This window comes from Filicampus tigris, chromosome 7, assembly GCF_054856515.1.
Source record: "Filicampus tigris isolate MCC_2025a chromosome 7, RoL_Ftig_1.0, whole genome shotgun sequence".
Classification (NCBI taxonomy): domain Eukaryota; kingdom Metazoa; phylum Chordata; class Actinopteri; order Syngnathiformes; family Syngnathidae; genus Filicampus; species Filicampus tigris.
The window spans coordinates 20,553,887-20,568,217 of NC_141223.1; the positions used below are offsets into that span (position 1 = coordinate 20,553,887).

Consider the following 14,331-nt stretch of genomic DNA (forward strand, 5'->3'; position numbering starts at 1 on the left):
CGTGGGATCGGTTCCGACTCAGTGACTGTGTCTGTGTGTGTGCCCTGCAACTGGCTGGCGACCAGTTCAGGGTGTAGTCCGCCTTTCACACGTAGTCAGCTGGGATAGGCTCCAGCACCTCCCTGCGACCCTGTTCAGGTTGATCAGTGTGGAAGATGACACATGACACTTGAAATGTTTTTTTTTTTTTTTTTTTTTTTAGTAATTCATTCGTATTTCATTTTTTAAATGTACTTATTTTTTTAAAACATTGTATGTATTCATTCCTCATTGATTTTATGTTTATTCCTAAATGTACTTTTTAAAATATATATATATTTTTTTATCATATTACATTTTACTGTACTTGACTGTATTTTATTATTTCAAAAGTTTTCAAATTATTTGATTGTATTCGTTTTTTTAACATTGTTCCATGTTAAATCAAATTATAATTATCTGTTATTTTATTGATTTTTTGTTTCATTTTGAAGCATCTGATTTTTTTTTGGGGGGGGTTTAACCCTAACCTTTTTTTATAATGCAATTTTCATGTTTTGTCTTGATCTTTTGTTCACATTTTTTATAGTTTATTTAATAATCTATTTAACGTTAAGCTAATAAAGCCTGTAACTCCCAGTCTATTGCTTCTAGAAAATATTACATTGACTTTTATGGAGGATTCCATCGACCAAAAGTTAACAAAAGTTAATGGGAAACTAACTCAACACTGAGTAGGAAGCGAGGCAGAGTGTTTACGATTGTCAAAGTGGCCTGAAATAGGTAATTCCACAGGCCAGATGCCGTGTTTATGCGAGCGTCGGCCTTCTGCTCCACAAACATTAATAATAACAACGTGGCAGGTTAACTAGGGAACTACATGAACAGGGAAACAGGTGTGTGCCATTTGTCAGCTCCATTACAGCCATTTCAGGAGCAATTACATCTCATTGTGTATGATAGGCCTTATTGGGGCTGTTTACAACTTTTTGCACATTTATTGTTCAATAAATGTGAGGCTTGGTAAAATGAAGGAGAGGTTTATACTCCCAAATTTACTGGTATTTTGTACATAAATTAAGAGATCTTTATTGTTAGTGTATTTTTATTCTGGTGTAATTTCTCAGAATATCACCCGAATATATATATATATTCGGGTGATGTATATATATAATTTAAAGAAGTAATTGGATCGTTTTACACAATTTTCAACAAAATTACCAATTTTTGAAGTAAACAGAAAGACAAAACAGGATTAGTGGAAACCAAATATCTCATTGTTTTTATTGCATTGGTAGGAAAATGCTCACCGTCTTCAGATGAGCAACAATACAAAGAAAGAGATGGTTTAACACTCGAACAATAAAAATAATACAATTACAACTTTGCTACGCTCTCTTCCTCGGCCTCATCACTATACACTTACAGTATTTGCATTCCGATATGAGTTGTACAAAATAATAATCACCAGAATTGACAAGTTTGTATTCTGTATCAAAGCAATTAAAAAAATAAAAGCCTTTAAATTCCAATTTTTGTTTTTGTTTGCAGACCATAGACAGCAACAAGTCCAGAAGCACAGAAGTTGATGATACGCGAGACTGTAGCCCCGTGTGAGCCTTAGTCTTCCCCGGTGGGACTGTTCATTCTGTGCAAAAGGTGGCCGGCGCTGCAACATCTTTTGTGGAAACGGCTGCATAGTCATGCTCGACATGTTCACGTGTAGGTAACATGCACAAACATACGGTCAGTGTACAGTCAGAACAAAAGACCATCTAAGGATCCAAGACAACAGCGGAATCATTTACATGTAAATGAAAATACCCACGTGAATAAGAAACAAGACTTTCATGGTACTGACCCTCCACTTGTTTATACACGACATATTGCGGTTATACAAAGAAACACATTCTGCTTCATAATCCAATCTTTTTTGCTTCGGTGTTGCAGTTAAATTTGACATCACAGGGACAACGATAACACGTCTGTTTTATTTAGACATTAAGCAGAATATTGACAATACATCGCCAGACTAGAACAACTTTTAACTAGTAAAACCGTTAACATTTCTTACATGAATCTCATGCTGTAACAATGCTGTTTGTATGGCATAATTCACCTTAAACTAGGCAGACTGTGCAAATTGACCTCTGCCTTTAAATGTGACGTCCACCATATCAAAGTGACACAAGGAAATCATGCAAAACAAATCAAGTAGTAGTAGCATTTGTTGTTAGCATTTTGGTTATCAAGCTAACAACAGTGTACCATTATTGTATGGATATTAAGTATATTGCCCTATTTTATTTTTTGACCAGATTCAATTGACTAGGCAGACGATCTAGAGTCTGCCTTTGCAAGTTCGGCAAGGAGACTGTGCAAAAACAAAGCTAAGCTAACATGTAAAACTTGCAGAACAAAAGTTAACCACAAATGAGAACCCAACGACAAATCACGGCTCAGATTCAGAAAACAGGTCAGCCATGACTGGTCGTTGCGAGCAGTCGTGATGTCATTTTCAGACGACAGAAGACAAAATGGCCGCCCCCAGAAATGGCTAAAAACAAGTGCATTTTGCTGCGTAACTCATATTCCACAAACGCAAAATTAATAAGAATGCCGTGTTTCAACTAGTGGGCCTGCTGGGAACATATTCTTGAAAAAAATATGTTAGGGTTGATTTCCGCTTTAAGGAACAATATTTTAAAGCTGGTAAGCTCTCCATTTACTATTATGATCAGGCCAAAACAAACATTGCAACTAGAAGCTTGTAGCGAGCACCATTAGCATAGCTGGTTAGACCTGCTCACATTCACAGCACTATTTTACGGATAATAAAAGTACATTGCTTAAGTTAGAGCAGATAATAGTGAGCCTTTGATTTTTTTTTAAGGATTTAAATAACTATGTGATCAGCCATTTAGCTTTATATGGGTTTGAAGGTTAAAAACTAATTTTCCCATTAACCTCTCACACTTTATTTCACCATAGCTTTAAAAAGCAAAAATATATTCCGAAACTTAATCATAAAATGTATTATTGAATACCTTGTGATGCAAGCTAACAAATACAACTGACAGAACTTTGAGATTCAGGTCAACAAGATTAATGTGTCACTCTGTTCCGAAAAGATGCCCAGTTATCTTATTTAACATTATGCTCATTTTAAAGACAAACGTTGAAAGTAGCCTGTAGCTAGCCTTATTAGCATGGCTGGCTTAGCTTGCTAGCGATTATAGACAGAACGATAGACAGGCCTACTGTAGATTACAGGCCCCTTTGAGCTCCGTGCCAACAGTGACACTATATTAGTGTCTGCAAAGTATTAGAATGTTCCATGTTTGTGTACTGCACAGAAAACAAAATAAGGTTGGATGTCCGTTGTGCCGCATACGGTTGCACACACTGGCATACAATCACAAGGGAACTTGGAATAATCCTTCGAAGGTATGAATATTTTGGGGGCTTTTTTAATGCTCTGCATTAATAGCACATCCTTTAAAGTTGACAATAAAAGTAAACCTCATGAAAATCGGTTGTGAAATGAGCAAGTTATTAATTTTCAATCTACATGCATTGCCTTTGGTCTGATCCTTGCCCACCTATGCAATCGGCTCTCGGCATGTCGCATAGCAGGGCTGCTTCAACAAGTTGGCATATCTAGTCTTCTATTCATATCTGTGGTAAAAAGCCCCCATGTTTGCAGTATGAGTTAGTATTATTTTACTGATAATGAAAGTACATCGCTTACCTTGGAGTCGATAAAAGTGACAGTGTTGATATTCTAAGGGTTTCAAATGAGTCGCATAAAGTAGCTTTATATAGGTTTGTTTTAGGAATGGAACGGGAAAAAAAATCCCTTCAAGCTCTTTCACATTATTTAATCATAACTAAAGAGCCAAATTTATCTCGTAAAAGAGTAAAAATGCATCCAAAATTTTAGTCATAAACTGTTTCATTGAATTCTTTTAGAAGGTCACCAAGAAAATGTGTTTTGCGTCGTGACTGACTGTCGGCATTTCCAGCATATGGCTTAGCGGAGATACATTTGTATTGACTCACTAATATACTGTAACGGGCTGATTTTCTTTCAACACACAGTAAACATGGGAGAACAATGACCAACTGAGAGATCCTAAACAGTCGTGTCAAACGATCAATTTCTAAACCTTGTTGGCTGCAATTGTGCTCTCGCACCGTCGAAGCAGCTGACATCTATGGGACTTGAGTGCAACAGCAATAGTGCAGTCCAGGTCCAGGACCAGGTTGAGCACTTCACTGGTTAGCATTGTCTTTTTCAGTCGCAGGTGGTTAATTCGTATTGAGTGAGTTGTAATGTAAACAAAACACTAGTAAAATGGTACAGTGTTGTGTCCAGCTTCAGGGAAAACCTTCCGTTTTGGAGATTAAAAAAGGTTTATAATTCCTTAATCAACCAGTGTAGGGTCACACTCAGTCCTTTCGTTTTAGGTCAAAGCTAAAGTCTAAGCAGGAAGTAGACCTCTGGCTCTGAAGAGAAGTGAGAGGAGTCAGGAGGAGGAAGTGAGTCATTGGTACAGTAGTGAGCTGCATGTTGATCGCCATTTCCGTACCGTGACGATGTACAAGCGCCCTCAGGAAGTCCCCTGTCCTCCAGCTGGCCTAAATAACCTGCAATGTAAGAGCCAGTAGAGTGTCTGTTCACAGGTGAATTCTGTGAGGCTGGTTTATTCCTAAAAATGACCCCGCCTACAGCGGTGGTGCCTTGGACCATGCCGCCTGAGTGTGGTTTCAGGGCCTCCTGCTGTCTTTCGCGGGCGCGGCTGTTGATGTGGCGTACCCGGCTTTGGCTACGAGAGGATAAGCGACGTGTGAGTGGTGGTGGGGAGTTGTCAATATCCTGGGAAGTAGATGGTTCTGTGCTCGATGTCTGAGGGGATTGCACTTCCTGATCGCATTGAGGAGACTGACACATTTCTCTTTCACTATCCTCAATCTCAAGACTGACCAGTTTGCGCAACTGTTCTGTTAGTGGGTCACGAGACTGGGACTGGAAAGTTCCTCCCCCCATGGTTCCCATTCTCTTTTGTTTCCTCATGTGTGGAGTGATGAAACTGCGACTGATGATGTGGTATTTGCTCTGAAAGTTACATGATATGTCTTCAGACGTCAGATCTCCCAGAGACTTCGACTTGCAAGGAGTGTTGACTTTGGAATCTACGGTAATCGACTGGGGACCAGTTGATAAAGACCGTAGAGTTGACATCTTTGGAGCTTTGATGTCTGACTGTACCTGAGGCACAGTTGAGTTTTGTTTCCAAGAAAGCTTTGAAGTGGACACGTGGATTTGACTTTGACAGCTTGGTTGTGAGACTGAAGTTGGTGTAGACTTTGACGAGGATGTAATGTCATCGGAGTCTATGTGACTATACACCATATCAAAATCAGAAGGTGGTGAGCAAAGTCCTCTCCCATTACAGCTATTTGCTGACAGCGCAGAGTGAACATAAAGACTTTCTGAAGAAGAGAATCCACTTTGCAAGCATCTTTCCTGCTCCATGACTTTATATCCTTGTTTTCCCTTGTGAAAACTGTTGGGGATCTGGCTGCTTTGCTTTCCTTGATGAAAACCATTTGCGATCAGGCTGTTGTTGTAGCCTCTCTGTTGTATAAAGTCATGAAAAGGATTGCTTTGAGGACTCGGGTAGCCGTTGTGACTTAGTGGTCTTGCTTTGGAAAGTTTAGAGTCTATGAATTGATGCATTGGAGAAGATCGGACGCTGGATTGTTGATTCTGTCGCTGATATAAAGGTTTACTGTGCGGGGAGGGCCACAGTGTTGAAAACGTTGGGCACTGCTGAAGTTCACAATATGGCAGAGGATGTCTTTGTTGAGAGTATTTTGGGGTGGACTCGTTTTGGTAAATAGCACTCTGTTTTGATGGACTACCGAGGGCCTCCCATGCATGTCTTGGTGAGGTCAACCTCGCCTCTGTTGAATCCTCATCAACATTCACCTCCACCTCTGCAAAATCATTTCTGACGTGTTCATGGGACAACTGGAAAGACTTGTTCACAGGTGAAAGCATGTATCTTTGAGTAGAACTCCTCTGTTGTTCTGTTATTGGTGCTGGTGGATCAAATACTTCCTCATACACACTCTCCTCTGCCTCCTCTGGATCTGCATTCCTCCCACCATTTGGGGTAATATTATCCCAACACTTACTGCGCAGGATCCCTAAACCTTGAGTCACTTTTACCGGAGAAGAAGCCAAACTGCTTGACGGTATGCTGTTCGGAGTACTTGTCTGAACATGGACTGACTGATTTATTTGGTTGTACACTGATACAGGGGGTGATAGCATCTCCTCATCTAGAATGGTATAGACCTCTTCAAGCTCAGCAGTTTCTGGACTGGAGAAGAGAGCAGGGCTGGTTGAGTCTGCCAGGTGAATCGTGCATGGTGAAAGTGTTGTTCTTGGAGCTGCAATAAGCGGATCTTTTTGGTTGGCTGACATTGTTGGAGTAGACCTGATATCTTGAAGCTGCCTGGGAGGAGAACGCGCACGATCACGAGAGGAATTGAACTCGTTTTGGTCAGCAGTACTTTCAAATTGACCAATCAGAGCTGATATAGAGCCTTGCGTGTCTTGCTCGTTGCCTAAAGACATAGCATCAATGAGTCTCGAAATGGTACTGTCATGTAGTGAGCTGGGACTCTTCAGGTCACGGTCCATGTTGACAGGGGAAAGGGGGGTCACGGAGGAAGGGGCAGAGGAAGAGGATGATGAGGACACAGAAGGTGCAACTGTGAATGCCGTGCTGGTTGAGGAAGTTTCTGGTTTATCTGATATCCACTGTTTGTTGGTAGAAGGTGTTGCGGGGATCTTAGATTGGTTGACTTGATTGTTACCTGCTTGGTAATTGACATAGTCATCCTCATTTCTAATGCTATCATCACCAATAACTAGATAAGAGGAATCCTGTGGTTTATTGAGATCTTTTTTCCAGTTGTTGCCCAACTTAGAAGGTGATTGGATGCTTTCTTGAATGGAAGCAGATGACTTCATGAGAAGATCCACAGAATAAGACCTGGCTCTGTCAAAGGAGTAAGTTCCTGTGGACACAGATTGTTGGATATTAAAAATTAGAAAGATGGAAATTAAGTCTGTGGAATGCAAGACATCAAGCCACCCAACAATAAAATGGGACGACAATTAACAGTCCAGCCAATACAACGTAAACCACAGACAAATGGATCACCAAGTACAACTGTGAGGGAGAAGCTGGAGAATGAGGCTTTGGAGTCCATGTTTGAAAACATTATATCGGGAAAAGAGATGATCAGATGGGATTTATAAAATGGGATCAGATGGTACAGCGATATAGTTCTCATATCACTTTCAGAAACCCCTTTTCCGTTGCATAGCACCATCTCGGCCTGGCGTATCTTATTCAGTTTGGGGTGGTTTTGTTTTGCACTTCAAAACAGCACAGCAGGAAACTGTAAAAAGCACATCGCATCGGACACATCAGTCAAAATGAGATGCACTATTATACAACTCTGGAGGATAGAGCCTCCTCTGGCTGCTGACCACAGTAGGTAGACATTCAAGCAAAGACTTTGGGCAGAAATAAAATAATCTAATCTAGCCAAGGAGAGACTTTGAAGTAAAACACTACAGTGTCCAAAACTAAACCCAGATGCCAATGTTAGCATGTGTGAACAGCAGTGGCTTGAGGTTGCGCTTGGGACTCAGAATCCCAGCTGCCCACATACTGTACTAGATATAATACCTGGAAGTACCTCGTTGTGCGAGCCGTGTTGCGCCGAGTAGGTACCGTGCAGTGGAAAAGGGATAAAATAGAATACACTGGGAGGACGCAATACTGGCATGTTGTTCGAACGATGCAACCTTCAGACAAGAGGCATGTAACTCTGATTTACCTGCAGGAACATCCTAGTCACTTCTCTACTATCAAGAAGCACAACAAATGAAGATGGGACAGAAAAGGCATGTTAAGGCATCATGGAGAGCAGGCTGCAGTCTGTCAGTTCACATGTTTTACAGCACATTTCTTTAAGTGGGAAGTCAACCCCCAAAAATTACTTGCAATATGTTTTATGCGCCTTCATTACTCTAAACATGGCATTCTGATTACCATTGTGTTTGTAGAATATGAGTTAAGCAGCAAAATCGACCCGTTTTTAGCCATCTCCGGGGTGACGGCCATTTAGTCATTTCTGTCGAATGAAAATAACATCACAGTCGCTCAGGGCTCAGGTACCGACCAATCACGGCTCACCTGTTTTCTGAAGCTGGGCCATGATTGGTTGTTACCTGAGCCCTGAGTAATTGTGTCATTTTCAGTCGACAGAAGTGACAAAATGGCTGCCCCCTGAGATGGCTAAAAACGGGTGGATTTTGCTGCTTAATTCATACTCCACAAACGCAATATTAATCAGAATAACATGTTTTGACTATGGGTCTGCATAGAACATTTTCTTGTCAATAAAAATTGGGGGTTGACTTCCCTTTAGGTTGTTTAAAGCAGAGCAAGTACGCAAAGGAGCTGGATTAGAGACACTGTAGGTTAGATGAACACTTCCAAATGTTGCATTAAAGTGGAAGTCAACCCAATCATTTTCTTTCACTAATATGTTGTATGCGCCTTAACTAGTCTAACCAAGGCATTCTGATTACAATTGCATGTGTGGAATATGTGGAAGCAAAATCCGCCCGTTTTTACTTTTTTTATTTGCCGTCGACTGCAAATGACATCACAGTTGCTCAGGGCTCAGGTAACGATCAATCACACCTCACCTGTTTTCTGAAGCTAAGCCATGATTGGTTGTTATCTGAGCCCTGAGCAACTGTGATGTCATTTTCAGTCGACAGCAAATAAAAAAATGGCCGCTCCCTTGGTTGGATAAAAACAGGTGGATTTTACTGCTAAACTCATATTCCACACACACAATATTAATCAGAACGACATGTTCCGACTAGTGGGCCTGCATAGAACATATTATTGTAAAGAACATTTTTGTGTTGACTTTCGCTTGAAGAAATATCATGCAGTTTAGAGTACAGTAGAACCTCTAAAGTCCAGGAGCTGGTCACCATCTATTTCCAAAATGTTTTTTCTTAACAAATCATGTAAATAAGAATAATAAATAAAACTGTTGTCATCATATAAACTTCAGTACTTCTAGAGGTACAGTTGAACTTTTAAGTAAAAATGTAACTTTCAAAACACTAATTCAACTGTACAAAATAGGTTAACCCTTGTATAATAAGCTTATATAAAACTACAATGGAATAAAGTTTAGTGTTGCACACTAAATCGAAAAAAATGTTGATATCGCAATAATTGCCTATGCAATATGCATATTGCAAAGACATGCAATCATTTTCTTATGGAATTAAATGCTTTTATCTGAATTTGACCATTCAGATGCACACTTGAATGTGAACTTATTAGTTGAACATTGTAGGGGAATTACAATATATTAGCTAAAAAGACATTGAGCTTGCTTATTTTGCCACATGAAAAACATGTATTCTTTCATTAGATAATAGAAATGTCATTGCTTCAGGTACGTGTTAAATATCCCAATAATATCGATATAGTCAACATCCATTTGGCATATCGCATGTTTTTCCAATATCGTCAGTTCTAATAAAGTTACAAATTTATCTTAGCATACATTGACATGAGATGTTTTTTTTATGGACTAAACCTGACCCTGAATTACAATGGTTTGTTTAGTTTGATAATCAGAATGATTATAAAATCGATTGCTGATTAATCTAAAATGTAAAAAATAAATAAATAAAAAAAAGGCTAAATAAAATAAAACCTTTTTGAGTGTTAAAAGAGGGACTTGATACCCACCAATGACTGCATTTGCAAAAAAAAAAAAGGCTAAATAAAATAAAATAAAACTTTTTTGAGTGTTAAAAGAGGGACTTGATACCCACCAATGACCGCATTTGCACCCACGTCATGCTCCTTGTCTCCGGAGCACAAAGTTAGCTGTCCCTGTAGAAGCCTGTCTAAAGGCATGGAGATGGGTCTGTGGGTGAGAGGGGGTCGGGCCTGGGGCCTCTTCTCCAGCCCTGGCTCCTTCCCAGACACGCCCTCCCCGACCACCGACATGGAGGCCGCTGACTCGGACAGCGACATCTTGGTTTTCTTGCGGCCCTTCGCCGGGGCGCTGGCAGTACGGCGCAGGAGGTGGTCGCTGATGGAGCGCTTCCGAAGGCCTGCCGAGGTCGTATCCACAGAGGACTTGGAAGAGCGGTTGAACAAACTGCGGATGCCTCGAAGCTGATTTCCCTGAAAAAATAAACACAGTAAGCACAACGCGTATGGAAATGGTTTCAAATGCAGTCTTCACATGCCTTTCCAGATGTTGCCTTTACTGTATAATGCCCTTGTCTCTTTAGATACCACAGCAAAACATGTAAAAATCCATTGTGTGAGTTATGCAAGCATGCTTACATTAATGCACAGGGTAAAAAACATCCTTAGCCCCTTTTACACTGCTTGTAGAAGGCAACATTTCTCATGGTTCTGCATAAACAATACTGACACAGATTGGCGCGACCAAGACATTTTTCGCCTTGGGAGATAGAATCAGAGCCGTGACAGAGGCGGGATGCGGGGGTGACACTTCTTAAGACGGCCGCTAAAATTTTCTAAATGTGTTATGATGTGGAAGTGGTTAAAAAAAGAAAGCCTGAAGGATTTTGAAAACTAGTCTAATTGCGAATTCAAATACTGCGACACTCAATATTGCGATTGTGATATGATATACAAATATTTTTCAAGGTCCTCGTCCCATGTTTTTTTTTTAACAAAAACAAAAAATAAATTCATCTATTACAATAAACAATATCAGATTTATAATTCATACTGCGAATGTTATATAAGTTAGGTTTACGCTAAAATAAAGGCGAATGAACCATGAATTAATAGCAAAGATGGTTTATTTTATGTACTTCAATTAGAGTTGTTAACTATGCGCGATATAAATAAAATTGTTATATACACATACATCTTCATTTTACATCTCAAAAAGTGTTTTGCGGCTCCCAGTGTTTTGTTTTCCGTGGAAACTGGGTCGAAATGGCCCTTTAAGTGTAAAAGGTTGCAGACTCTTGATCTAGACACTATATAGATGAATAAAATATACATATTGTTGGCATTGGGCCAAAACCTTGTACCTCCAAAACAGTCACTTTTCAGGAGACTCCAAAAATGGCAAGTTTGTTCAACTTATGAGGTTTTAGCCCGACGCCAGCAATATATTTAAAAAAAAAAAAAAAAAAAACCTACCCCCAAAAAATCTTCCCCCCCTATGGGGGAAATGTGGAAAAAATTGTCCAGACAAATTCGCAATATACCCAAAAGTCAATTATCTGGTCTGGCACTTGGGGGGTGGTGATGGGGGGCGGGGGGATTCCCACCAGTGCTGATATTAAGCTTTCTTTCTCGATGTTGCAGCCTTTGCAATTTTAAAATTGCATTCTCTGACACTATGATGTCGATTTGAATTTGATTAATTGTTCAGCCCGAGTAAAAAGGCAAAGTAACTCCGTAAAAAGAGAAGTAAATGCGATATGTGTGTGAAAGAGGCTTGCATAACATGGGTGTTTAGTGTCACACGCAAACACAAAGCGTATTTTTGATTGAATTTTAAATTTTTTTGCATTCATGCAATTTCCTACAGCTCATGCAGCACCACACAGAGCTTTCACAAAGGCATCCGGATACCTTGCTGGATCCTAGAAAGTGCATTATGGTAAAGCTGGGATTCAGGACTAGAGGACTCCACTAGAAAGACAAAAGGATTGGCAGAGAAGCGGATAAGCAGTGGTTGGAGAAAAGTGCATTTCCTCAGGCCCTCTTCCAAAATATATCTTCCCACTGGCATCAAGCGGTTCACTGCAGTCAGACGAGGGGGGCGGGATACTCACTTTGCCGTAGACGTCATGCACTGACACATGCACAAAGATGGACGCCTCGGTCAGGCCCTCTAGGTAGACGTGTCTGTAACCTGGTGAGAGATTTTTAAAAGTGGCTACAGTCAAAGCCAACTTGACACAAAAATACAGCCCATGGCCTTGACACTGACAAGATATAAGAAGAAACATTTGTTCAAATGCGACAGCATGTCATGCCGGATCTGTCTAATTGTGTTCTATATTGTAGCCGCGATGAGCCCGGCGGCGACGAGGAAATGTGCACACGAACCGGGCATGAGGCTGCTGAAGGCAACCGTCCGTTGCCCGATGAAGTCCCGCCCGATGGGGTCGTGATCCCACACCAGGAAGCGCACCAGAGCCACCTCGGCCATGTGCAGCGTGAAGGACAGCGTCTCCTCCCAAACCGGGTTGAAACCTATGGAAAAGCCCACGATAAGTCAATACAAAGTGTTGCTCAAGCACAAAAGTGGTCGACGGGGATGTAAATAGATACAATCTGCTTCCGAAACTTTTTTAAAGCACCCTTTATACAGTATATTACATGCCATTTTGTCATGTCAAAATGACTTTGTGAATTGCTGGGGAAACAATTTTGTATTAAATGTACAAATGAAATGACAAAATGAACTGTTGACAGTGAAACACATTTTCTATTGTATTGTATTGACCTATTCTAAGATGCAGTCAAACAACAGCCATGTTTTGGTTAAAGTGGAAGTAAATGCAAAAATGTTCTTTGCAAAACGTTGTGTCTAGTCTCAACACAGCATTCTAATCAATACTGTGTTTGAGGAATAAGAATTAAGTGGGATGATAATAATTTATCCATTTTTATTCACCTCCGGGTGCTGCCAATTTGTCCTGTGCTGCCACCTGCTGTCGACTGAAACTGACCTCAAAGTGCCCATGGGCTCGCCTTGCAAATGTCAAGTGACCAAATCCAGAAAACAGCGGAGCCGTAACTTTTGCAAAGCTTTTGTGGGGCAAAGTCTATGTGTGCTTTGTAAAATTTCTTTGTTTTTTCATTTTACTGTAAGTTAAAAGGTAGTGAAAATAAACAGCCTGAAGGAGGCACTTGGCTTCTTTTTTTTTTAATGTTCTGATCAAAGGATCTACCACAGTATCGCTAGGTTCTAAGTTCTAACTGAATTAGTGTTTGTCAATATTTGGCTTTTCATATAATGTCCCACAGTCAACACAACATGCCAAATAATTGCTTTTGAATGGGTCAGTGAAGTGCATGTGAGTTTGTTGAGACTCTTGACCTCCCAGCACTAGCTAACCTTTTCAAACCATAAAGACCTTTTCCTGCACCCTTGCAGCTGTCTTAACCCTTTCATGCAAAGTGGTCACAACAATAGACAGCTATTTAAAAGTTGCTTTTGCCTATATTAATTCATCTAAAATATATATTTATATTTAAAATAACATTAAATCATAATTAATGCATATTTTTTTAGATTAATATAGGCGAAAGTAACTTTTAAATAGCTGTCCACTGTAGTGACCACTATGCATGAAAGGGTTAATCAAGACGGACTAGATGAGGGGATGACACCATTGGTGGCCCCCTGTTCTGCATTTAATTAGTTCATCTGACTTTTTGATCCCACAAGCACTGCTGAGACATTCTACTGTCTTGTCTGTCTGGAAATTCCCTCTTACCATTGTCATCAACAACTCGTGTTTGCTCCTTGCAGCAGTCAATAGGCAGACCGATAATCTCCACTTCTACGAATGGATCAATGATCTGGGGGAAAAAAAGACAATATGTCATGTGATGTTACACCGAAATTAATTATCACTGATTAGTTTTAAGTTGTGATTTTTGTCCCTTTTTTGTCTCTTTGTAGTCTTTGAAGCACTAACGCAAAACGATTAATATACAGTATATTATATACATATATACATATACATACATGTATACATATAAATACATATACATACATACATATAAATACATATACATACATACATATAAATGCATATACATACATACACATACATACATACATACATACATATATATATATATATATATATATATATATATACGGCTTTTGATCTTTAATAAATAAATATGAAATAAAACTTAAATAAAATTCAAGAAAATAATGGGACAGAAAAATCAAGGGATTTTTTTGCAATAAATAAAAATGTGCGCTTAACTATGAGTTAACTATGAAAAATGTGATTAATCGCGATTAAATGTTTTAATCGTTTGACAGCACTAATATATATATATATATATATATATATATATATATATATATATATATATATATATGGGTGTAGAACAATGGTCAGTGTCACATTCTGAAGTGCATTGATTGGCTGTCGTTTTTTTGGCTGGCTGTCGTTGTATTTGGCATAACATGATA

The 14,331-nt window shown here is 39.6% G+C and overlaps 1 protein-coding gene across 5 annotated transcripts in view; it reads right to left on the bottom strand.

The window, feature by feature from the left end:
• Positions 1-1,234: 1,234 nt before the first annotated feature.
• plch1 (phospholipase C, eta 1) overlaps positions 1,235-14,331 on the bottom strand; it is a 92,572-nt gene continuing 79,475 nt past the window's right edge. For 2 of the 5 annotated variants that reach the window (XM_086035678.1, XM_086035679.1), the window contains 6 exons: positions 13,616-13,700; positions 12,219-12,365; positions 11,942-12,021; positions 11,739-11,798; positions 9,941-10,298; positions 1,235-7,074 (listed from right to left, as the gene is read on the bottom strand). In XM_086035678.1, the coding sequence (XP_085891804.1) occupies positions 4,457-7,074; positions 9,941-10,298; positions 11,739-11,798; positions 11,942-12,021; positions 12,219-12,365; positions 13,616-13,700 (3,348 nt within the window). In that variant the 3' untranslated portion in view covers positions 1,235-4,456. Of the gene's footprint in view, positions 7,075-7,905; positions 7,934-9,940; positions 10,299-11,738; positions 11,799-11,941; positions 12,022-12,218; positions 12,366-13,615; positions 13,701-14,331 lie in introns of all 5 variants that reach the window. The other 3 variants (XM_086035682.1, XM_086035681.1, XM_086035680.1) reach the window with 3 other exon arrangements.